The sequence below is a fragment of the Misgurnus anguillicaudatus genome, chromosome 7 (genome assembly GCF_027580225.2).
Source record: "Misgurnus anguillicaudatus chromosome 7, ASM2758022v2, whole genome shotgun sequence".
NCBI classification, from domain to species: domain Eukaryota; kingdom Metazoa; phylum Chordata; class Actinopteri; order Cypriniformes; family Cobitidae; genus Misgurnus; species Misgurnus anguillicaudatus.
In genome coordinates this window covers 19919776-19939172 of record NC_073343.2, presented here as the reverse complement: position 1 = coordinate 19939172, position 19397 = coordinate 19919776, and the positions used below count along the sequence as shown (strand labels likewise).

The 19397-nt window shown below is 40.8% G+C and overlaps 1 protein-coding gene across 1 annotated transcript; it reads right to left on the bottom strand.

Annotated features, from left to right (window-relative positions):
• Positions 1-4662: 4662 nt before the first annotated feature.
• Positions 4663-19376, bottom strand: LOC141365323 (protein FAM161B-like). The gene is made up of 9 exons (XM_073869537.1): positions 19252-19376; positions 12669-12961; positions 12125-12558; positions 9928-10259; positions 9732-9853; positions 9481-9648; positions 8555-8654; positions 8280-8458; positions 4663-5139 (listed from the first exon to the last, which is right to left on the bottom strand). Exons 1-9 carry the CDS (start codon positions 19267-19269, stop codon positions 5058-5060), a joined length of 1728 nt encoding a protein of 575 aa, XP_073725638.1. The 5' UTR covers positions 19270-19376; the 3' UTR covers positions 4663-5057.
• Positions 19377-19397: the final 21 nt, after the last annotated feature.

Genomic DNA, 19397 nt, shown 5'->3' with positions numbered 1-19397 from the left:
CTCCTACACTGTCAAAAATAAAGGGTACAAAGCTGGGGCAGTACCCTTTAAAAAAGTTCCTAATTTCTACCATTTAGGTACAAATAAATATGTATCTTTGAACTGCCAATATACATTTGAAGTACTAATATGCACTTTTCGGGTACAAAGGTGTACCTTTTTAAAATGGTATACTGTCCCAGTGACAACTTCTGTACCTTTATTTCTGAGAGTGTATGATTATGATCAGTGTTGGTAATTTGTTACTGTAATTTCATTATTTTTTGCTTAGAAATCTCACTTTAAATACTTTGGTAAGTTAATAAGAATAATGGTAACACTCTAGTTTCTAATTCTCACTATTAACTGGTTGTTAATTAGCATTAATATACCGAGATGTTGGCTGTTTATTAATACTTAAATAGCACATATTAATGCCTTATTCTGCAAAAAATGTATTCTACATACTTAATCCTATAAGTTTATAGTTATTTAATAGTGAGAATTGGATCACAAGTTGGACCAGAATAATTAATGTACTTTTATATTATTTATTTGAGCCATTTCAAGCATAGCTTTGTGTCATTTAGATTTAGAAAATAACTAGTAATAAGTATATTTTGTGGATTAATAAACTGTGTAACACTTTACAGTAAGGTTGTATTTGTTAACGGTCAGTTAACTATTAACTATGAACTATCAATGAACAATACTTCTACAGCATTTAGTAATCATTATGGTAAATTGAGAGCATATGACACAGGAGTAAAAAACAAATGGTTTATTGTATGAGCTTTAACACAGGCAAATGGTTTTGGTAGACAGATGAAGTTGATATGAAGACGATGATGAGAACAGGTAACTTCACACACACACTTCTTGATAGTTACAGAAAACAAAAAAATAAGTTTCCTTATCGTCTGGGTGAACAGACGATGGCAAGACGACGGCAAGACGACAGCAAGACGAGAGGGATGAACAAGGGTATAAATCTTCAAAAGAGGAAAGTAAAGTCAGGTAGGTTTCCACAATACACTCAGATTAGATGTATGCTTTAACGAGACCGGACGAAGAATGAGTGAATGGTGGAGGTTTATATAGAGTGCACTAATGATGAGGGACAGGAGACGGTGATTAGAACCGAGATGTTTTTAAAATGTAAAATAAGTCTTTGGTGTCCCCAGAGTGCTTATGTGAAGTTTTAGCTCAAAATACCACACAGATAATTTATTATAACATGTTAAAAATTACCATTTTGTAGGTGTGCCAAATGAGCAGATGAAATGCAAACACTGATCGAAATGATGGTGGTTTGTTAAAATTGAAACTCAATTGTGCTACCAAATATCTTTTTTCTCTCTCTGTTTCTCTCTTCACTAAATGGCAGTGCCATGGTTGGATAGTGCAGATTAAGGGGCGATATTATTGTAATTGGCCTTGCTACCTATGTCACAAAACAGGTGAAATTTTAACAACCTAATTTTTCACATGCTTGCAGAGAACGGTTTACCAAAACAAAGTTACTGGGTTGTTCTTTTTCACATTTTCTAGTTGATAGAAGCACTGGGGACCCAATTTTAGCACATAAACATTAAAAAGTCAGTTTTTCACAATATGACCCTTTTAATTCAAAAAAATAAGAAGGTTCTTAAGATAAATTATAAGTTTGTAAGAATGTTCCTAAGTGCAATTCTTGAGCATTTCTTAAGAAGTTAACCAGATATATAAACAAGTGATGTGTTAAGGCTATAAAAGATGTTATTCGCTGTTGTAACAGAGGCCAGCTAGTGTAAGAAGGCGGTGCAGTGAGTAAACATCATTCCCAAATCTCCCAATTGGTCCGTCATGCGTGTCAAGCACTCTGGGCCGTGCGTACTTCACCGTGCCCAGTTCCGTCTCCCATTCACAATTTCATCTCTCAGGCACACACGTCCGCTCGACTCACATGACGGAATGATTGCCGGATAGACTCCTGCTCAGGGCATCTTTGAGTAGAGCTGTTAGTAATTTTACAATGAATGTATTATGAAGGAAGTAAAATGTTATAGCTTATATTATTGCTATTACTTATGTGCTTCGTGACATATTACTAAAGTAAGCCATTAAACTTTATTATTATACGAGTATGACATTCCTCATTAAACTAATCTTTGGGAAGTTAACAGTTTAAATTGCCATTTTCGACTACAGAGTGAGTACATGTCACATTTTAAACAATCAAATTAACTTATAAAACATCTTAAGTTTTGAGAATTAAGACTACTGAGGTTATCCTAATTTTAGGATGTGATTTAAAACAGTTTCGTTTTTTAAGAATTTGAGTTCTTCTTAAGTTTAACATACTTAAGGAAAAATAAGAACTTTCTTAAGAAGCTTTTTTGAGAATACAAAATATTCTTAACTTTGTTCTTAAGCTTGAATTTAAGAAAAAAAATGACTTTGATGAATTTTCTTCTTAAGAATGTTTTGTGAATCCGGCTCCTGGTGAATCCGTAACAATAATCTTAGTTCATGTTAATTTAATACATTTTTAAAATTAAACGTTGTAACTGTTAACATTAGTTAATGCACCAAGAACTAACATGAATGACTATTCACATTAAATTACATAAATGCTGAAAAACAATATTGTTCAGTGTTTGTTTATGCTAGTTAATGCATTTACCAATGTCTACTAATACAACCTTATTGTAAAGTGTTACCCGAATTAATAAACTGATCTGTAGCGCAGTCAGCATGCTTTTCAGTGTTTCCCAATCCTGGTCCTCAAGGCCCCCCTCCCAGAAAGTTTTAGATGTCTCCTTATTTAACACACCTGATTCAACTCATCAGCTTGTTAGGGAGACATGTTTACCATTTTTGAAGTAGGCTGATTAGTTTAATCAGGTGTTTCAAATAAGGAGACATCTAAAACTTTCTGTCAGGGGGGCCTCGAGGACCAGGATTGGGAAACACTGCTTTAGATCAATAAGCCCTGATATGAAGTTCAAGGAGCAAAACAGATGATACTGCAGGGGAACTGCCAACGCTATCTCATGAAAATTCTTACATATTTTAAGAGTTGGCTAATTCGTATTAATTCATACGATCACATTTGTACATTTTTGTACGACCCCTGTGACATTGGGGTTAGGTTTTGTTGTTGTTATTTTCATGAGAATTGTAAGTTTTTGCACGATTCACTTCGTATTAACTTCGTGAGATCAGGCTGGAACTACAGTAGAAGAGTTATTTGAAGGTTTTAAATAGCTGGTAAAAATTTCTCAATTTCTATATTTTTAATGATTTATTATCATCATGGCAATTAAGGCACAAATTGAGAGTTTCCCTTCAGAATGACAGATCCTGATTTCAGGAACAAGAATAATGCATGATGTCCCACCTGATTCAGAACTATATCTGACATGTTAACAGTATAAGGGACATTCAGCTGTGAAAGCTGTAGACCCACAGCACTTGATGATAGTGTAACTGGATAGAGCACAGTTGCCATGGTGACCTCGCAAAAGCACTTGAACTTTCAGTTATCTGGCACTCAAAGCTCAAGATAGGGCCTGTCACTCAAACACTGAATTCTGTGCTTCATGAAATACTCAAAGTCTGAAGTCTCAGTTTGTTCCTGAATCAGAGAGACACTGAGATTGCCAGGCAACTTTATTGACTCAAAACATCCACAGGCACGCCAAAAATAAATTTTCATACATTTTTATTAGATTATGTGAACATTTCATGCCAAAGGTACCCAGATGGTATTTTACACAACGGAATAGGAGGACTTTCTGTTATTTTATCCAAAGTGACTTACAGTCCATTACAAGGCATATTTTTTTCAGTTTCAGATCAAGTCTTCTCTGGATTCAGACTCATGACCTTTTGCAGTGCTAATTGCTAATGCACTGCTTTACCACTGAACTATGTTTCTGCTGCATGCTTTTACAGAAGTTAAACTAAAGGCTGTGAGCACAAGGATTTTTTTGTGTTGACAGTCCTTTAATCACAGAATGTACAATATAATCCTCAAATGGACAACACTGGAAATCATATTGTGTTTAACATTGAGATTTAAGCTTTGCATGGATGCTGCACGGGTCATTTGTTTCAACTGAAGACTCTGAAAGCACAAATTATGCCTTTAAAATGCTCTAAAATAACTCCAAATGCTGGAACTTTCCATTAAAAATGCAACTAAGGCCTGAAGAAATGTTCACCTTGAAGGCCAATTGGATGAAAATTCTCTTGATGTTGCCAAGGACTGCTTATAATGTACTAACACAAGATCTTATCCAACTGCAGACAAATGTCCTGAGCTGTTTACTAAACCAATCATACGGCTCTTTAAATACCCGGACATCAGAATGGGAATCTCAGATGAGTCTTGTGCTAAGGGGAGTTGTCACAAAATGTAGTTTGTGTATTTATTAAAATCCAGTTTTGTGAATAAAGCTCACCTCTGTGACAGTTATAGTTCATAATTATAGCAGTCATTCAGAACTTCTTTGATGGTGTGTTTATGCCAGGTCAGTGCTTCCCCAATTTACCATATGCAAACTGAGGCAGCCCAAAAGCTGTTTATGTGGTTTACAAGATCATTTAAAGTGCAATAAGCAGAACTCAAGCAAATATATTTTAATATGGTTGACAAGAATTTATTTTATTTTTTTCTCTGTTGTTTCTGTAGCCCCCGTTTCTGTATTTTCAATAGTAAAATTAAACTTGCTTTTGATTTTCGATTTAAATAAAAATGTTATGACACCCAGATGGAATTTCTTGGACATTCATAATCCCCTTTGTATTGTAAAATCTTTATACAAGACAACTCAAAAGTTCCTTTACCAGGACAATTTGTAAAATTACATTATTAAAAACTATAAAATATTTGTTGCAGTCCCCTTTATAAAAAAAAGCTTAAAAGACAAGAAAGTATGAGGGCTGCTTGCCCGTGCGAAACACTTGCACTGGCAACTAATGAACTTTAAAAATACACACAACACATGTTTAAAACACTAAAAATGATTAAAGCAACAGCATGTCACTGATTTAGAGTCCAACCACAGTGATCTCCCTTTGCAAATGTTCTTTCAGCACACGTCCTCCTTTTCAGTTTCAGCGTTCCCCTCTTTGTCCTCCTCTTTTTCGACACTGTCTTCCCCACTTCCTGCACTGTAAATAACGCTTGTTAGAACCCCACATATACATCTGACCGCTACATCATAATATTTGCATGGTTACTTTTCTCTTATGCCAATGACAATAAACCCTATTCATAGATGACGGTCCATATGTCGCGACCACAAAATGTTTTGTGTTTCCATTAAGTAAGATGTCTATGATTTTAGTTTATATGGTATGGGTCATTAAAGAGGAAGTACAATCACAGTGCTCAGCTAAACTGGGATAAATGCTTTAAAATACGTTGTTAAATCACTGTACTGAGGAGATCTGTCCGCTCCGTGACACTCATAAAATATCATACACATACATACAATATTACAGTGTTCTTGTGCCTGATCTGGCTGGCATAATGGAAAGTAATGTGTAATTCTTTATTTAAAATAGTCCAGGCGTGCCTAATGGCCAATACCACATTTGTGTACCAAAGGCATAACTACATATTTTTAAAAGGGCAGTTTTAATCAAACCATGTTTAATTGATTACCACCAGGGACCCCAACCAGACACTGTTTGGTTTTCCTCAACAGGAGTCACATTTTCAAAAGCCGGACAGTTATTAAGAATATAGCACCTTACCCAGTGCATGGCCCATATCGCTATAAAGCTGCTAAAAAGATTAAAAAGATGTCCATCTGCACTGACTTACAGTATATGCAGCCTTTCAATTGGTTAATTGGCAGATGTTTAACAAATACCGTAAATATGCTAAATACATAACTTTTTTATTGCACAAAACAATCCCCACAAAAGACATGGACCTACATTTGTGCACAAAAACAGGAACGTTGCTCACAGTACTTGATCTAAAGTTTATTTACTGAAAAAACAACTTCAAATTTGTTAATTGTCAAATTTGTAAAGTGCTCCTTTGATGGCTGCAGTGGCAATTAGCACTATAAAACCATCTCTGAGAGACTCCATCTGTTTATTTATCCTTTTAAAAGCACTTTTAATAAAATCTTGTTTTAATAAATAATATTGACTAGGGATGCATCCAAAGGGGGTTAAAAACACATTAGAACTCATGCTCTGTGATTACTTTGAATTAGGTCACATTGACAAAAGAGTTGCAGTTTGTACGCTCTGCACTATTAGGGCGTACTTACATTATCCAAACCAAACTGCGCTCAAGCACGTTTGACCCCCATAGCCTGGTTCGTTTAACTAGTGTAATCGCTCTGTACTGTGCCTGGGCGCAGTTTGGTTAATTCCGCCCTGGCCAAATTGCAGAGGTGGGCTCAGGCGTGGAGGGCTACAGTGTGAGTGCAATCGTGCCTGAGCGCAATTCAAAAGGAGATACGTCAATTGACCTATGGCTAAGCCACGCCCCCTCCACTCACTTGGGCAAACAATCAACATTCGTTGACAGGCCCTATGGCAGCTGTCACAGGAGACATTTCACAGGATGCCATTGATGATATTTGGAGAAAGAATGACTATATCATCTCGAAGTCACCAAAATGGAATGAACTATGCATTGGAGGGTTATATTAATTATTTTATTGTTGAGAAGGTCGATGAAAAGCTTCAGCTCCAGGCAAAAATGTACAGGTCACAGTGTAAACGCGATACGTGATATGTATAGGTCTAAGTTGCATCAGTTCAGGACAAGCGTTTTTATCATCGTTACCAAGAGTACCTATACGTTAGTTTGGTGCTACAGCATTTACATTAATCATTCAGCACAACATGCTATTACAAAAAACATTTGTTATCTCGGTTATTAACAGATACGTTAATGAAGCTAAGTGACATGATGTACAACGCAGCTAGAAGCTAACGTTAACGTTTCTATTGTTAGGCTAACGTTACGTTAGAGATGTTAAAGATAACGTTCAAATACATTGTTTACTTAGCTTAGAAACAGATGTAGAGATCCTTGTTTAATTTATCCACGTTTAGTTGGTGTTGTGGTTTCCCGCATAACTTAATCCAGAGCAAACACTTATTTCGGTTGAGATGTGGCTTGGGAAAGGGTAAAAAAATACACAACGTCGCCCAGCATCTCGGGATACCTATTGTCGGAGTTGCATGTACCCATGCACACCGTTTGACCATTTTAAACTTAAAATGACAAGAAAAAAACATATAAAAACGAATGAAAACTGACTAACTGCAATGCATTTCAAAGGACGTGAAAGCAAAGAAATGTCAGAGTGCATTGAGTTAGCTAGCGCACTGTGATTGGCTCATCGGGTTTGGGGGCGTGGTTTAGCAATAGGTCAATTGCGTGACCACTCACATTCATCTGCCTTCTTTAAAACCTTATGATTGGCGCAGCAGGGTTACATGAATGTCGACGCTGCACACGCAATAGACCAACTAAGCAATACGATGGCATGTGAGAGGGCTGTGTCATCGTGCATCATGACTCCAAATAAAAAACACAGACTTAACATTATGATGGGTTTCAGTGTTAAGAGAGCGTTTTACTTCCTGCTTTGTTCAAAACAATAGCATCCTAATGACAAAAGCGTGCCCGGGCTTGGATCGATAAAAGCACAGTGTGAGTGCGTGCTCCTGGGGGAGTGGGGGGGGGGCAATCGCCCTGGGGGCATGGTTGGGGTTTGGGTAATGGGAGTGCGTGCTTACTTAGTATTTCAATACATGTCTGATACTAGGAGTAATCTATCCGTGGCGGTGGATGTTATTCTGAGTAGATGCACCAATATGTCAGCAAATAATAATCGGATCGGTCGATAAAAGCAATTTTTCACACTAACGGCTATCGGCCGATAGTTTAAAAACGCTGATAGTCATGGCCAATATATCCTGTCATTTAAAAGAGAACAGGAAAATGCAATGAATTTAAGCTCTGTGAATAGAAAATCATCATTAGTTTAATGTTCAATATTAATGGTCATTATATAAATTAATAACATTTAGAAAATGTAATCTTCAGAATTTAGTTAATGCAAGTTAATATAACCACCAAACTATCGATATTGGCAGAATAATCGTCAATCTGTGAAATCTGTGAAATAATCATATCGGTGCATCTCTAATTTTAAGTAACCGAATATCGGTGTCGGCACAGAAATGTAGTATTTGCACATCCCTAATTGTACTTTTAATAATTCTATATCAATATTTTTAGATGTACCATTCTGCCCATCTCTATTTCATACCTCTGTTGGCTTTCACTTTTTGTGCTGTGATAATCTTCATCCTCTGAGTCACCATGCACATTGTTTGATCCATGGATGCTTTTATCACTTTCTCCCTTTGATCTCACAAAGTTTTCATCCAAACCTGCTCGTTCCAAAGTGTACCTGTATCTGCGTTCGGCATTACTCTTGGCATTTTTCTGAAAACAATAGGAAAATTTCTGGTCAGAATCAATATGACTACTTTAGTTTATTGATAATGCATTTACATATGCAAATTATTTGTTTCAATAAACCTGGGACATTTGCTCAAAGAGGTATGGACGAGCTGTCACTCGAGATCTTATGTCCCTTAGCTCTTTTTGATAATCCTTCACCCTCTCTTGATCAGCTTGCCTACATACACAAGGACATACAATCAGTTATAACATGCATTATGTTAATAAATTAAAGAAATGTTCTGGGTTTAAAACACTTTAGGAACTATGGACAGCAACTCTACAGGGGATTATTTTAACTCATCAGTTTGAAACAAAAAAACAGGCATCTCGTACAGGACTTAAAAGGACAAATTGGTTGCTTATATTTATATTAAAGTCTAGTTATGTAGTAGGGGAGACTGGGCTAAGTTGTCACATGGGTAAGTTGTCGCTCTCCCCTATTGATGTAATATCATCCACAAGGATATTTGAGTTATCCAAAGTTTGCTCCATGTAAACAGTCCTTTGTGGTATCCTGGTATCGTGTGAAAATTATCAGTTTTTCTGACTCAACAAGGTCATGACAAGAGTTAAATGAAATTAATTATAATTTTGTACTGACAAGGTTTTACCTCACATACACTGTTTTAGGTTTATGCCTGAAGTACCTATTTAAACTTATATTCAAGTGCAGTCCCTCCCTAGCCCCTTTTCCTTTTTAACTGTATTACTGTAAATTACCATAACATGATTGATTTTACAAATTGAGAGTTGAGTCAAAATAATTTTCTCTAGTAAGCAGCATGTCACACCTGTTGTTTTAACTCGTATTTCCTGTATTAAACCTAGAACATTCACCTACACTGGGCTTTACAGACCAACAGATGCCATGTCCAGACTATAAGCTAAAGCAGGGGTCTCCAACAGGCAGATTTTGTGTTTATACCATTTATTAATAACATAATGCATTAATCAAAGAAAACTTTGGATCCATAACCAACTGGCTATTCAAAATTTCTCACCTGTGCTGTTTGAGTTTCTCCTGGTAGACCTCTTTTAAGCTTTTATGGGGGTCCATAGCTTTGGCTCGCATTGCCACTGCCTTGCTCATAGCTTGAGATCTGATGCTGTGTTGTTTCATCCACTCTGCATGCTCCTGCTCTTTAAGGTTACTCAGCTCCAGAGATCTCCTATATGCATGGTAAAGAAATCATTAAAAACCTTTCAATCATTTGAGGTGTAGTAATTCGCTTGTTGGCAGCTCCCAGTTCACCTTATGGCCATGGATCTTTTCCTGGCAGCATCAGTTGTATAGATTGGAAGTGTATCCATAGACAGTGATGTTAAACCACCATACGAACAGCTTCTCTTTAAATTCATCTTGTTTGTAGAGTTCTTTAAAAAGAAAAAATCATTATAAAAGAATCAAAACCATCCCTTAAACCATCTAACCATAAATCATATCTAACCATTGGGTTTTCTGGACTCCTGGAGCGTGGCTGTTGTGTTGTTGTGTGGAACTGGAATGGTTTACAGTGAGTGACATCTCTCCTCTCTGCTGCTTCCATGGCCTTTTGTTGAAAGGCTTGGTACAGCTTGTCAAAGTCAGGCACCGCTGTGTTAGTCTTTGGTCTAAATGATGGCCTTTGGTCCAAATAACCCAGCATCTTGCTTTTGGTCTTCTGAGCACTGCGGCTTTGGCTCTCTGCATTAGCTTCCTGAGTTTGAATAGGCGCTGAGGAAGCTTTCAAAGTCTCCTGAGCCCTCAAATGAATGCGAATCTTCCTTTGATGCTCCTGTTCTGAACAAAACATTACAAGTTGAATGAGTGAACATGTGCTAACATAAAGGGTTAGTTAGAATTCGTACACATTTTGGATAATTCGTACAGCTAATCGATCAAAAACAACTATTGTCATTAAAAAACACAATAACAAAACCCCACCCCTAGCCTTAACGTCACAGGGGCAAAGACAAATCATACAAAAATGTACCAATGTGCTTGTAAAAAATTATACAAATCAGCCTCCTCGTAAAACACAGTGAGGAAAATAAGTGTTTGAACATTCTGCTGTTTTGCAGGTTCTCCCACTTGGAGATCATGGAGGGGTCTGGGGTTGTCGTCGTGGGTGCGTGTCCACTGTGAGAGACATAATAAGAAAAAATCCAAATCTAAAACATCTTAAACTGTGTTCTGAAGATGAACGGAGGTCTTACAAGTTTGGAGCGACATGGGGGTGAGTCATTGATTACATTGTTTTCATTTTTGAGTGAACTATTTCTTTAAACTTATATTCAAGTGGAGTCCCTACCCCATTTTCCTTTTTAATTGCATTACTGTAAATTACCATAACATGATTGATTTTACAAATCGAGAGTTGAGACAAAATAATTTTCTCTCAAAAATCACAATGTATGATTTTTTTGACTATTTATTTGTGTGATGCAGCTGCAAATAAGTATCTGAACACCTGAGAAAGTCAATGTTAATATTTGGTACAGTAGCCTTTGTTTGCAATTACAGAGGTCAAATGTTCCTGTAGTTTTTCACCAGGTTTGCACACATTGCAGGAGGGATTTTGGCCCTCTCCTCCACACAAATCTTCTCTAGATCAGTCAGGTTTCTGGCCTGTCGCTGAGAAACAACGGAGATGGGGCTCCCTCCAAAGATTCTCTATTGGGTTTAGGTCTGGAGACTGGCTAGGCCACGCCAGAACCTTGATATGCTTCTTACAGAGTCACTGCTTGGTTATTCTGGCTGTGTGCTTCTGGTCATTGTTGTGTTGGAAGACCCAGCCTTGACCCATCTTCAATGCTCTAACTGAGGGAAGGAGGTTGTTTCCCAAAATCTCGCAATACATGGCCCTGGTCATCCTCTCCTTAATACAGTGCAGTCGCCCTGTCCCATGTGCTCCAACAGTGGACCTTTTTTCACCTAGCTGCTTGGCAATTTCCTCGTAGCCTTTTCCAGCCTTGTGGAGGTGTACAATTTTGTCTCTAGTGTCTTTGGACAGCTCTTTGGTCTTGGCCATGTTAGTTGTTGGATTCTTACTGATTGTATGGGGTGGACAGGTGTTTTTATGCAGCTAACAAGCTCAAACAAGTGCATCTAATTTAGGATAATAAATGGAGTGGAGGTGGACATTCAGGTCTTTGAGGGTCAGAATTCTAGCTGATAGACAGGTGTTCATATACTTTTTTGCAGCTGTGTCATACAAATAAATAGTTAAAAAATCATATATTGTGATTTCTGGATTTTTTTTTTTTTTGATTGTGTCTCTCACGGTGGACATGCACCTGCGATGACGGTTTCGGACCCCTTCATGATTTCTAAGTGGGAGAACTAGCAGGGTTTTCAAATACTTATTTTCCTCACTGTATGTACGAATTTGTTATGTAGCATTCTCCTTACAGTAATATTGACTTAAATCTCAAATTATAAAAATATTTTTAAATGTTGTCTCTTATACAGGTTTGAGATAATACAAGTAAAAAATATTTTGTGCAAAATAATCCTCTAAATATCATTAATAAATAGATAAAACAATGGAACATGCTTAAATTTTCCTTGTAACCTGTGCAAGTTCTAAAATTTAACTAGTTTACTTTGACACTTTCACATTATTTTCACTGATCTCCTCTATGCATAATTCAAATAAATGGCACCTTTCAACTGTTCAGAGAACCTAGGATCTAAGACAGCTTTCGGTATTGGCTTCCGCGCACAAACAGGCTTTGCTTTTTCACTTTTATTGGCAGATGTCATCTCATCCTTTCTCTTTTCTCGCTCCTTCTCCTCCCTCTTGTGGAATCCGAAGGGCTTCTGCATTGCCAAGAGGAAATTTCTCCTCTGGTCGCGGCCCTCCTTCCTCAATCTCTCCTGATCCTGAATCAAATCTTTATAAAGAGACTGGGAGACATGATCTGGGATTGGGGTTACGCGGAACTGCTGCTGACACTCAGCTAAGTCTGCTTCCTCTTTGACTTTCTGTGTTTCTTTTGGCAGAGGCTTCCTATGACTCTCTCTCACCATTCCAATAGAATTGGTTAGAGTACTTGAAGCCTTAATCCTATTTGAGGTAAAATTCTGACGAGTCACCCTTGAGAGGAAAAGAATAGATGATAATGAATAATTTGGTGTCTTAAACAGATGCAAGTACTGTGCATTCGCATTTGCTAATGTCTTTAACACATCTAAGTTAGAAATTACCTGCAGTGTCTGTTGTCTTTGAAGTTTTGACTGATGCTCTCCTGCAGTAAACTGGTTTTAAGTATCCACTCAGTACTTGTGGAGAGCAGTGAGTTCTGCAGAACCCTCTTTTCCAGGCCATCCTGATGCTGAAGCTCTAAATTCTCCAGCTGCTGCTTGTGTGTGCTCTTCAGAGCCTCCAAATCCAACTCAAGGTCAGATTTCTTTCTGTTCTCATAGACGGACAACAGGCTTTTCGAAACTTGTACATGTCCCCCCTTTTCAGACTGAGAGTTACCTAAAATGGGAGAGTTCTGAAAAGAGTGTTTAGTTTGTTTGTGAAACTGCTATACATACAGAGAAACACATATATCAGTATATGAAGACTTTGGTTCCAAAACGCGATAAACACAATTAAAAAAAATTAGTAACCGCCAAAATCAGTATTGTATCTGGTCAGTACAAAAAAGCTAATTCTTTATTTTACGCAAAATCCGATATCCACCGTGTTGTTCTGTCATCTTTTCTCTCTCAGAATGCAATAAATCCGCTCAACAAATCACAGCGCAACATTCCACTCATTGTAAACATTAATGGCTGCGCATTAAATACACACAGAATCCTAGTTTTCCTCATCTACTTTGTACTTTGTGATCAACAAATAAACAAAAAATAATAATACTTTTGGCATTGATAAACCTGTGGTGGTTCCCTTTCAATACGCTTCACTTCACATTGCGTCAGTTTACAGGTGGAAACTCCTGTTTACTCTGTGATTGAAGCCTATTGGTTAACGTCTGTAGAAAATACAGACCAATGACGTTTGAGACTGTGCGGGGCGTGGCACACGTCCCTATATAAGCCCGGGGAAATACGTCAAGAATTCATTACTTTTCTCCTTCAGCGCGAACCTTCTCGCTGCTCCAAAGAAGAAGCCCTTACTTGCCGTCGATCTGAGCACTGCAGCGGACTACTACACAGCAGCGTGTTCCCCTGCCGCTTTCCGGTTGGGTATAAAAGAGCGAATTTCATCTAAAAGAGCAGAAGCGCGTTGAGATAATGTCGCTTCGGCACTGTGGCTCATGCCGAGCCCCTTTGCCTGTGGAGGATCTCCACAAAGAGTGCGTCATCTGTCTGGGCTGAGCCCACTGCGAGCTCCTTCCCATCGCGGTGCTGCGCTCCCACCTCGATATCTTCAAAAGGAAGGCTTCCCGTGCTCTCCCGCCTAAACAGCAGTGGAGCCGTGAAGTTGAAAAACGCCCCGAGACCGAGTCCACACCGGCTCATCCCCCACGTGCTCTGTCTCCCCGCCGTCGTCCTGTCACTTTCGTTCATGAGGACCAACATCCCCTGCCGAGTGTTAGCGGCATGGTTTCCTTTGGGTCCGGTGACACCGTGGAGATGATGTCATCCTCTGAGGAGTTAGAGGATTGGGCGACTTTGGATGACGACAACCACGGCACCGCCGCTGAAAAACCAACCGAGTCGCGTCCTCACGACTCTGAGCTCATCCGCATCCTGACACAACCTACAGCGGAGCTCAACATTCAGAGCCTCAACTCAGCCGGCTGGATGAGTGGTTTCTGCAGCCCGGGCGCCGTCAATCATCCCGCTAACGGCAGGCGTGGTTCTTTCCGGAGGTTCACCAGGAGCTCACTAAGTCCTGGCGTGCTCCCCACTCCACCCGAGCTCAGGGCGCTGTCTCCCACGTCCTCTCCGTAGTGGACAGCGCCGACGAACATGGCTACACCCAGTTGCCGCCGCTCGAGGAGTCTGTCGCTGCCCACCTCTGCCCGTGTTCAGCCGGCGGATGGAGAGTGAAGATGAATCATCCGTCAAAGCCCTGCCGTCTGACATCAACTCTGCCGTCGAAATCTTACGCCGCCAATGGCCACGCTGCATCTGCTCTCCACACGATGGAGCTGCAAGTATACCAGGCAAAACTCCTCCGTGATATGGACGAGGCAGGCCCGGACCCGTCAACCTTTAAAGACCTGCGCAGCGCGACTGACTTGGCCCTCCGCGCTACTAAAGTCGCCACTCAGGCTGTGGGAAGAGCCATGGCCAGCCTGGTTGTTCTGGAGAGACATCTGTGGCTGAACTTGACAGAGATCTTGACTCGCCCGTGTCACCGTCGGGGCTCTTCGGCTCTGCTGTGGAGGGGTTCACCCAGCGCTTCACTGAGGCACAGATATCGTCGCAGGCTATGCAGCATTTCCTACCAAAACTATCTGCCTCAGCGTCTGAGACCGGCCTCCCAAAACCGCCGCCAGCTCAGCGCCCTAAGCCAGCACCAGCTCAACCCCAGCAGAGAGCTGAACCGGAGGTTAAGCGCCAGCGTCCTGCACGATTGGCTGGTCCACCTCGACGCCGCAATCCCTGTCCTCAGATCACGCTGGACCCGGCGCCGCCGCCGCCTCCCTGAAGAGAGTCTGAGGAGGAAAAGAGGCTCTGGTCCCGCTTCGGCCGGCCCGCCCTCAAAAGTTCTGCGTGTTTCAGTCCCCTCAGGCAGTGGACACACCCTCACTGTAACGGCGAAAAACAGAACAAAAAGAGCAAATTTCCTCCTCTGTACACACCGCATACCATCCATAAGTATATCGACGCTCGCCGTCAAACTTCACGTTTGGTAATCCACCCCCGGTATGCCGGGCTGGATTCTAAACGGCTGGATTATTCACTTCAATTCTCTACACCACTGTCCCGGACGATCGCATGCAGATCCTCAGGGAAGAGGATGTGTTCTTTATTACTAAAAGACGCAATAGAGAATCGTGCTCTTGTCAAACGGCCATTCAAAATGCTTAAAGCCAGACGAATCATGGCGTTAATTCGACCGGGCGATTGGTTCATATCAGTGGATCTAAAAAAAAGACGCTTACTTTCACATTCCGATAGCACCACGTCACAGTTTGACGGGACAGCATACCAGTACAAAGTTCTGCCCTTCGGATTATCTCTGGCACCACGCACATTTACCAAATGCGTGGATGCAGCGCCCGCCCGTCTCAGACAGAGCGGCATCCGCAAATTGAATTACCTCAACGATTGGCTTATTCTAGCCCAGTCAGAGAGGGAAATTATCATGCACAAGACCGTTGTACTCCAGCATTTGGAGAATTTAGGGATCAAAATCAACCTCCAGAAGAGTTTGCTCACCCCCACGCAGCGGATTGCGTTCTTAGGCATGACGCTTTACTCGATAAAGACGCGAGGCGGCATCGTTCAAAGCGGGTTCACATCTCCCTCTCAAACGATTCCAAAAAATGCTGGGTCTGATGGCAGCATTCCCACTAATACCGTTGGGAATGCTGTTCATGAGACCGCTTCAGTTTTGGTTGAAAGCGAAAGTTCCGCCCCGTGCTTGGTTGTCGGGCCGCTTATTAATCAAAATCACGTACAGCTGCGTGAAAGCACTTTCGATGTGGACATCCCCTCACCTTTTCCTCTCGGGCACAAAGCTCGGCTCCGTGAGCAGGAGGAAAGTAGTGACTACGGATGCATCCGCGACGGGTTGGGGCGCGCACTGCGACGGCGAACCTGCCTTCGGTACGTGGAACAACCAGTTGTCTCAGCTACATATCAACCACCTCAAGATGTGGGCGGTTATCCTAGCGCTACGACACTTTCGACCGAAAAGCCAACATCAACACGTTCTAGTGCGGTCGGACAGTATGACGGTGGTCTCATTCATAAAACACCAAGGAGGGCTGAGATCTCGCTCCCTATCCAGGCTTGCGAAACGGCTTTTATTATGGGCTCACGTGAACGTACATTCGTTAAAAGCGACTCACGTACCGGGTGTAGCCAATACGAGTGCAGACATTCTCTCGCGCAGCGGTCCGCCGCCAGGAGAATGGAGGCTGCATCCTCAGACGGTCGAGAAAATATGGACCGTTTTTGGCCGAGCAGAGATCGATCTGTTTGCATCCCACGAGAACGGCGGTTCCCACAGCGTGTCTTCTATATGCTTTTCCTCCGGTGGCTCTGTTACCACAGGTCCTTCAGAGGATAAGAGAGACGAAATGCGTGATAATTCTGATCGCCCCATTTTGGCACAATCAACCGTGGCTCCCCGACCTATGGTAGCTGAAAACATCAGCACCATGGCCAATATTGCTGAGGAAAGACCTCCTATCTCAGGCGAGAGGGACGATATGGCATCTACAGCCGGAGCTATGGAATCTACACGTTTGGGTTCTGAACGGCAACCGTCGCGCCTTTCAGGACGAGTGTTAAATACTCTATCGGAAGCTAGGACCCCATCTACCAGGCGCCTTTACACTCAAAAGTGGTCTATTTTTTCTGACTGGTGCACGACGAAAAACTTAAACCCAAACACCTGTGAAGTGGAGCATATTCTCTCCTTTCTACAGGAAATGCTGAACAGCGGTCGCGCGCCCTCGACGCTTAAAGTATATGTGGCGGCGATAACGGCGAATCACACCCTTATCACCGGTCACACCGTGGGAAAACATGATCTCATCATTTAATTTCTCAGAGGCGCTCGCAGACAAAACCCACCGCGACCTAACACGGTCCCATCTTGGGATTTGTCCATGGTTTTGAAAGCGCTGCGCGGTCCCCCTTTCGAGCCCCTCGAGCAGGCTGACCTGCGCGCTCTCTCGTTTAAAACCGCTCTCCTCCTGGCGTTGGCATCGGTTAAATGAGTGGGCGATTTACACGCGTTTTCAATTGACAAGTCGTGTCTGGAATTCGGTCCTAACGATAGAAAAGTGATCCTTAGACCGAGAGCATTCCTAAAGTTTTGACCACGCCATTTAGAGTTCAGGTGGTTTCACTTCTCGCCCTCCCCCCGGCGGACGGCGATCAAACCCCTTAACATGCTGTCAGAGCGTTAAGAATATACACAAACCGTTCTGCCTCATACCGCAAGTCAGATCAGCTGTTCGTAAGCTTTGCGCAACACTCTTTAGGTATGCCACTCACTAAACAGAGGCTATCTAAATGGATCGTTGAAGCCATTGCTTTAGCTTACGCCTCCCTGAATGAACATTGTCCATTTGGTTTAAAAGCTCACTCCACGCGAGGTATGGCTTCATCATGGGCTTGGTCTACAGGGATTTCTATCTTTGACATTTGTAATGCGGCCGGCTGGTCCTCGCCGTCTACGTTTGTCAGATTTTATAGCCTGGATGTCCCTGCCTTACAAGCACAGGTCTTATCGGCTTAATGTTCACGCGACTACAAACATCTACGCAGGGAGTGTTATTCGGCTGCGCGCTTCAGTCGAATAATAATGAGCTCTTGACGTATTTCCCCGGGCTTATATAGGGACGTGTGCTACGCCCCGCACGGGCTCAAACGTCATTGGTCTGTATTTTCTACAGACGTTAACCAATAGGCTTCAATCCAGGAGTAAACAGGAGTTTCCCCCCTAGCGTCAGCAAACTGACGCAATGCTTCTTTCCCGTTATTTCAGGGAACCGGGGTTACGCGAGTAACCTAAGTGTTTTCTGTGGCGGGAAAGAAACATAAGCCATCAAAATCAAATAATTTACGCAAGAGGCACTTGGGCAATAGAAAAATGCCGGCTGTTGCTTATTCTCACACGACAGCATCAAGCTTCTGTCATGCTAACACATTGACCCCAGAGGGTCTTATGAAAAACTTTCCATTATTTTAAGTCAACGAAAATCAATCAGGACCAAAACATTTTACAGCTGATTGCTGTCAAAAAAGTTCAATGACAGTGTTCTTAATATGACAAAGTAAGTGTTTTGATTAATGCCATTAATGTTAATTTTTTTAATCCATGTATACCACTAGTCAACTAAATGAATATAACATGGCAAAGATGAAAGCACATACTGATTCAATAGATTTATAGCATTTTGAAAAAAACTTGCGGAAAAAATTATTTTAATAATAAATCTTTGAAAATCAAATTATGGATTTGAATTTTTTTATGTTATTATAACTTAAAGATGCTATGTGAAAGTTCGTAAGCGAAAAAAGGGGTTTTCATCTTGTCACTTTCTTTTAGAAAAAACATTTTTACCAAAATTAGTCAAAATGGATTTTTTGCGTTTTGTAACTCTTCAACTTGGTTTTGCAAGTCAATTTGACCTGTGATAAGTTGACATAACTTATAAAAACAAGTTGAAATTGTTTAACTTAATATAGATAGATAAAACTAAATTATATAAAATAGTATGAAAGCAAGTCGCAAATATAAAATAAGAAAATCATAGAAATGAATGAAAATGTATTAAAAAGAAATAAAATTGCAGGACCGATGTGACACTTCATAGCAAAATATTGAGTAAATCTGTTCCTTTTAATATGTATAAGTAAACAGATCGAGCGCTTGAATATCAGCACAACAGGTGTTACCATGACAACCGTAAACGCTCCCAGCAACGCGCTATTATTTTTACCGTCGAACTGCAGTCAAACCCAATATATAATCATTTGTAAGAACAACAAAACAAGCAGATTGTTATTAACGTATGTATTTTATAAAGAATTGCTGCATAAATATACTGTATGTATGTACTGGCGACATAAACCTTCGTTTCCTTGACAACGTACACTCGTATCATTCAATAACCTTCTACGCAATCTTTGCTTTTTTTCTCACCAGTGTCATCTGATCCATGGTGCGATCAGACGCGAAATGAGGACATCACTTAAACACTCATCCATTAACTGTCAGAGATCAGCAGACCCTCCATTTCTTCAGATTGAGAATCGTCAAACATCATGGCTGTCAGTACCTGATCCGTG